Source organism: Uloborus diversus, chromosome 8 (genome assembly GCF_026930045.1).
Source record: "Uloborus diversus isolate 005 chromosome 8, Udiv.v.3.1, whole genome shotgun sequence".
Classification (NCBI taxonomy): domain Eukaryota; kingdom Metazoa; phylum Arthropoda; class Arachnida; order Araneae; family Uloboridae; genus Uloborus; species Uloborus diversus.
This window is the reverse complement of record NC_072738.1, coordinates 66,547,929-66,554,940: the sequence shown is the minus strand read 5'-3', so window position 1 is coordinate 66,554,940 and position 7,012 is coordinate 66,547,929. Positions and strand designations below refer to the sequence as shown.

Sequence of the window (7,012 nt, the reverse complement as noted above, 5' to 3'; positions counted from 1 at the left end):
TATTTAGGAAATACATTTAAGTTTTGTCCTGATTCTGATTGATTCTGCCTGTACAACTGTTGAGGCAAAATTAATTTGACAGAGCTGTGAAGGCTAGGCGGAAGCTGATCATGCCACTAAAATTAGCCTTGTCCCAACTACAGACGAAACTGCCAATCTATTACATAACTGGCAGCAACAACAATAAAAACAAATCTCGAAAACTCCCGAATGAGGATATCTCTGAAACAAAAAATGCTGTGAACATTCATTTTCATTGCATGATGCTATCTCGTAAATTCGTATCGTGAAATGAACCAACTGGATCCCGATACCCTCAAGAACTTGTACGATTGGCTGGACACCATTCCGTTTAGTCGTTCTAAGAAGAATTTAGCGCGGGATTTTTCCGATGCCGTCTTAACGGCAGAACTGGTAAAGGCCTTTTTTCCTGCCATGGTGGACTTGCACAACTATCCCGGTACACACTCGCTTCGGCAAAAGATCGTGAACTGGTCGACCATCAACAACAAAGTCCTCAAGAAATTGGACTGTTTGCTGCCACAGTCTATTCTGCAGGATTTAGCGACCGCCAAGAGAGAAGTGGTCGAGCAGTTCCTCCAGATGCTGAGGGAAAAGATTCAAGCGAAGACTAATGCCAAGACGGTCGCCAAGAAGAGAGCCAAAGCCCCCACCAAGACTCACGTTAAGGATCCGGATCTATTGGAGGCCATCGGTGACTCTCTGCGCAACGAAAGTCTGGTTCGTGGGAAGTTACAAGACGAAATGGTGCCAAGAGAGCTGTTCGATCAGAAGGTGGAGCAGCTCCTGAAGAGCGAAGAGACGATAAGAGTCCTGACAGCAAGAATAGAGCGTCTGGAAGCCACCATTTTATTGAAAGACATGAAGATCGAACGGTTGACTGCCAGCTTAGATCGATTAAAAGCAAATCCGAATGAATCCTGCCTCGAAGACTGACTTGGTTTCACTTTTGGAAGATCTTAAGGTGGCGATGTTTCAGAGTCCTTTCGTTCTAATTAAAGACCATTACCTCGGTGTTTATAGAACATTTCTATCAATAGTCTATTTATAACACATTATTGCCTTTACTTTCACTAGAGAGGGGGAGGGGAGAGAGAGAAGAGGGGTACAGTTCCTTTTATGTGTCACATGTGCTAGCGATTGTATTTCTGTTTGCCACGAAGGGGATATTTCGATTGTCGGGAAGTTGGTGCAGTCGTCAATTTTTTGGCGTAAATTCTTTTGTTTTGGTAACACTGTTCCACTATGGCAACTATCTGAAAATAGATGTTTTCCTACTCTTTGTTTACGTTGGTTTTCTGACAATATGATCTCATCTAACGTTACCGTCGCAACAGACGTATGTGTTGGATGGCATTGCCTCTAACCATGTATTACATTGTTTGGGCTTCACTAAAGACGAGAGTTTCTGGAATCCACTGCTGTTTCTGGACTTCCTTTAGATATTCAGGTTCACGGCAGTTTTCTAGCTCTGTTATCAATCTGAGATTAATAAAAACAACAACGTATGCAGAGGGAAAAACATATCTTGCGCAGGCATTGGAGTCAAAAATTTGACACGAAGGCATAAAGATCGCCAATTTCCCATTTATCGGAATTTCCGTTAAAGGTGCAATTTTTATTTTTGGCGATTTTAATTGATTCATCGTTAATCTTACGAATTTTTATTTTGCTTAGAATTCATAGTTGGCAACATTGAATAATAACTTTAATTTCTGAGTTCTGTTTGTTACCATATACTTGTAGATATTGTCCATTGCTAAAAGCGATTTTTTCATCGTGGCTAAGGGAGAAAGTAGATAACTCACCAATCCTAGGACTCACCTTGAAAGTAGAAGTACCTCGTTATCTTCCTGTAACCAATACATTCACAACAAAAATAGGGTGCTTTTAGGTTATAAATACCTAAATTTGGCGCATTTTTAATTCTTGTAGTCCCCCTCCCCCCGAGTATAATCCATTTCGCCTCGCGCTTTGGATAAAAGATATTTGGCGACAAATGAAACCCAAAAGTTTAACCACACTGTAAAAATTTATTAATGGATACTGGATGCGAAACTCATTGCCAATTTGGCAAGCTCCAAGTCATGATAACGACCCCAAAAGTTGCTTTAAAATGTACAAGACTAACCAAAAAAGTAAATTAGGTCATCAAGAAGAAATCTATTAAAATAGAATTTTTACTGAGAATGTTCATTGTCAATCATTTTTGCATACTCTAATCTCTTTTAGAATAGAATAAACTAATAAATTATAAACAAACGATAACAGATAAAACCCGGGGTTTTCCACCAAAGATTTTCCAGCTGAAATGTTGTTGTTTTGTCCAATGGAATAGTGCAGTGGAATTAAACTCATCCAAATGTATTTAAAACAGCCCCGGCCACAGCTATAACCTCAGAGGAAAACAGGAGTTGATGTGGGGGAGCAGGATGAATTCTGAAGAGCGTTGCCAAAGTAGCAGGGCAGTCAAAGAGTTGGGAGAGAGTTCAATGTCTGTGCAATGAGGACAGCTCCTATTGTTTCAATGACCATCGGGAGATAGCCTGATTCCATTGAAATATTTGGCACTTAGTTTGGCAATTGTTGTAGAGATAGCACGGTTACAGTTTGGGGCAGGGATTCAAATCTTCTGGGAAGAAGCATGAAGCACTCCTCGGCTGGCTGCTGCATCAGCATCGGTAAGCGTCAGGATGTTGGAAAGCTGAGTGCTGTCTCGGGCTTCTTTGGAGAGGACATCAGCTTTTTCAATGCCCTCTATATCGACGTATGCTGGTATCCGTTGAAGAATGTAGGTCCGTTGAGCTACGGTTATTTTGCTCAAGAGCAGGATATCTTAAGTGAGTTGGGATTTGCCTCGTGGAATGGCTTGAAGAGCAGATTTTGAATCCAAGAATGATAAGAGTCCATTGGAAGTAAGAACCGCTGAGGAGAAGTAGAGGTTTTAAGCTTTCCTGATAACCACTGGATCGCAGGTGCATTATGAGGTAATTTTCCTTCTTTCTTCCTTTTGGCGCTTATTGCACAGGTTTATTTTGATGAGGACTACAATCTAAGTGTCTTGCCTCCCTTTTCCATTTTTTTTATTCTATATTCAGTACAGAATACATATAAACAATACATGAAGGAATTTACACCACAAAGAGGGGAAAGTACATACAGAGCGAGGGTGGGAGTCGAATCTACCGCCTCAAGTGTGTGAATCAATCGCTTAGACCACTCGGCCACTGAGGCCGCAGGTAATTTTACATGCAGGTATTTTGTGGGATTCAGAACTGCCCTTTGCATAAGTGAAAAAGGTGGCGACACCTCCTCGATCAAGGCTGTAGTCTGAGGAACCATTTGTAAAGGCGATAGCAAGATTTTGAGCCGAACTAGAAAGCTCATGGATGGTATGAACAGATGGTAGAATGGATGGTATTGATAACTGCAGCTGGGCGCTTTGAATATCCTCGTGCCGTAAGTTTATTTCCATTCTATTTTCTTTGACAAATTGAAAGGTGAAGGGCCGTTTCAGTTTGTTGTTTCCATTCCACTACATGAAAGTTTTGTTTGAGATAAGGACACCTGTTAGGCTCCGAATTTTGTTTGTAAACTTAACAGTGGCGCCTGAAATAAAAATATAAATAAGTTAAAACACTCAGTACTGCAGACTATAGTTATTAGTTGGTTCCTGCGATAACTATATATATATATATATATATATATATATATATATATCTTCTCTACATAGTATAAAATGAAGTCTCCAAAAAGCATCTGTGTGTTTGAACTCGCAAAACTCGAGAACTACCCGGCCGATTTTGCTGAAATTTTCACTGTTTGTTCCTTTAAGTCCTGAGAAGGTTTGCAGACCAGTTCGATTACAATTCGATGAATAGTTCTTTTTTTATGCCAATTTAGGCCCAATTTTCATATAAATTCCCGAATATGGGGGTGAAAAATTACTCGCAAATAGTAATATCATATATCATTGGAAAGGGAAGAATTTTCCACGTTCTATGCAATTTGTTCCAATGCTCTAACTCAATTGCGGCGGGAGTTTTTTACGTTTTTAGCTCGAATTTTCTTAGGCTTAACTGAAATTTAGGCACTACTTTCTTCATTAAATCCATCAATAAAAAGTGAAGGAACTGTCCCACAGTTTTCTTTTTGACAGCATTGGAAAGAGCTGCTTTTTTTACTCCAGATCTTGCTCGACCTCAGATCGAAAGTTTAACCCTCTTTCTCCATTAGAAAAAAAGTTGCAAGCGAATTAAATGAAGTTCAAAAATCTGTTCTCTATTCACGTTTGTAACCATTTTGTTTTGCGTTTCCACGGTAACGCTTTTTGAATCCATTGGTTATTTTCATCTTTCTCATTTTCAATTCTTAAACTTATTTTATTTTGTGTTTCCATGGTTACGCCTTTTAAATCCACCTTTCTCATTTATTTTTAACTAGCTTTTGCCCGCGGCTTCGCTCACGTTGATGTAGTTTTTTTCAATTGATTCAAGTTAATGGTCATTACAGGCAGAGGTCAAATAGTTACTAAAACATTGTTTGTCTCTAGTTTTGCCGACATTTCAAATTGCCTGCCCCCTTAAATGTATCAAAAGGTATGATTAAAACTGAAAATTAGGGGGAAAGGGAGTAAATGAAATGTTGGCAAAACTGAGAAGAAACCCAAAAATCACTAAAAATAAATCACGAAAACGTTCAGGAGTTGTAAAGAAATCAGTTTGGGTAATTCCCAAAAAACCCAATTCGAGTGAGGTCAACTATTCTTAAATAAAGTGAAACAGTTCCCTTATAATCCCGATCTCCATCAAATACATAATATCCAGCGCTCCACCGGAAATCTAAGTTATTGTATAATGTGTAACTTCTTACCGTAGAAATCGTCCCAAAATAGGGTCAACAATGATGCTACCCGAACTGTTTCCAATAAACAGTAAAAATTTGGTAGTTGTTTGAAATTGTGTGCAAAGACAAAGTAATGGAAGTTTTTGCGCTGTTTATGAATTTGCGAATTAGTTGGCGAATTATTTTACGTGTTAACAAATTTAAAGAAAGAAATATTAAAGAAATGGCGATATTTGGTTACATGGTGAAAACCGAGAAACAGTATTTCGTAGTCTTTAGCTTCAAAAACAGCGACAGTTGAAAAAAATGCCAAATGCCTTAGGTGTTGAAATGATTCAACAAAAAAAGTTTGGCTACATTCCAGCTGATCGATTAAATATCCAGTCAATACAAATAAAAAAAAAACCATTAATTGCCTCAAAGTTGCATTAAAATGGAAAAAAATCAGCCAAATCCATGTATTATTTGCCAATCTTGTGCAAAAATCTTAGTTCAAGATTTGACTTGAGAAAAGCCTTGAACAGTCACGAAAAGCAAAAATAGTCAACAATACAACAATAGTCGTTATCGACAGGGAGTTGAGATGATACACTAAATATTGTATTGAGTTAAGGAAAGCCTTCGAACATGGAACTAAAAAGCTCGTAACTCGTTTTTTATTCTACTTAGAAATATCGAACAGGTGCCATCTTCAGCAGAAAAGTCAGAGCTTTCGATGGACATATAATGTTAATATGTGCAAGTATTTTTTCATCCCCATATTAGAGAATTTATACGAAAATTGTGTTTTATTGCCCCCTAAGGGGGTTCTGCCCCCCATAGTGGGACGAAAACTACCCTATGAGTTATTCTGATGCATAAGCTATATTATTGTAAAGTTTCATCAAAATCCACTCAGTAGTTTTTGCGTGAAAGAGTAACAAACATCCATGCATCCATACAGACAAACTTTCGCAAATAAAATAGTAGTAAGATTTCTTAAAAGTATTTTAGTACCTGTCGTCATTGTTTGGCGAGAAAATATTGCATGATGGTTTTTTTTTTCTTTCATTTAATCCTGGTTATTGAAGATGCTTCAATTGACGCAATGATTTTTTCTAGGTAGACCGAGCAAAGCCGGGCTACGCAGCTAGTGTATATATATATATATATATATATATATATATATATATATATATATATATATATATATATATATATATATATATATATATATATATATATATATATATATATATATATATATATATATATATATATATATATATATATATATATATATATATATATATATATATATGTGTGGAGGTACTTGGACTTGGGCACCCGAAAAGGAACGTGGGGTGGTTTTCAAGTGCCAAAAATAGATTCGAACTGTTCGAATTTTTATTTTAGGACCCGAAAATATTATTAAATTGCTCTTTATACGCGAAATAATTATCCCTTTTTTTTTTTTTAATTTCAGTCTCATTTGAAAGCTCGCGAAAAATATCCCTGAAGTAGATTTTTTTCCTTCAAATTTCAAAAACACCAAATCCGTAAAATCATAAGCACTTTTTAAGTCAAAGAAGATCAACAGTCAAAGAAAACAACAACCAAACATAAATTTATCGTCGGCCTCGAGCTCAGTTTTAATTAGCGTGAATAAAGTCACTGAGAAGAGAGATCTGTGTGGCCAACTTTTTCTCGGGACTGTAAACAAATAAAATTCTCGCTTTTGTTTTGAGGCTTTTCATGTAATAGGCAGATTTAAAATTTTTCCTTTTTGGTTATTTTTCCGCAATCTGTCGAGAAATTTTGCATTTTTTTTTTTTTTTTTTTTTTTTTGAGCAATCACGATTGCTTATTGTTCTCAGTTGACTGTTTTTGGCGTTCCTATGATTTTATTTTCCCTCCAGCACCCTCCGCACCTTTACCGTCGACCGGCTCTTCATAATGCTGCTCCTATAGCGAAAGCCGTTTAAAGTTGCATCCATGTCCTACACACACGCGCATACATACACAACTACATACACACACACATACACACACACACACAAACACATACACACACGCATACATACAGACACCTACACATACACAAAAGCATACACACAACTACCCACACATTCATGCCTGCACACAGACACAAACACATATGCCTACA

At 37.3% G+C, this 7,012-nt stretch overlaps 1 protein-coding gene across 1 annotated transcript; it reads left to right on the top strand.

The window, feature by feature from the left end:
- The first annotated feature begins 291 nt into the window (after nucleotides 1–291).
- LOC129228400 (sperm flagellar protein 1-like) lies at nucleotides 292–957 on the top strand. The gene has a single exon (XM_054863078.1). It carries the CDS (start codon nucleotides 292–294, stop codon nucleotides 955–957), a length of 666 nt encoding a protein of 221 aa, XP_054719053.1.
- The last annotated feature ends 6,055 nt before the right edge of the window (nucleotides 958–7,012 follow it).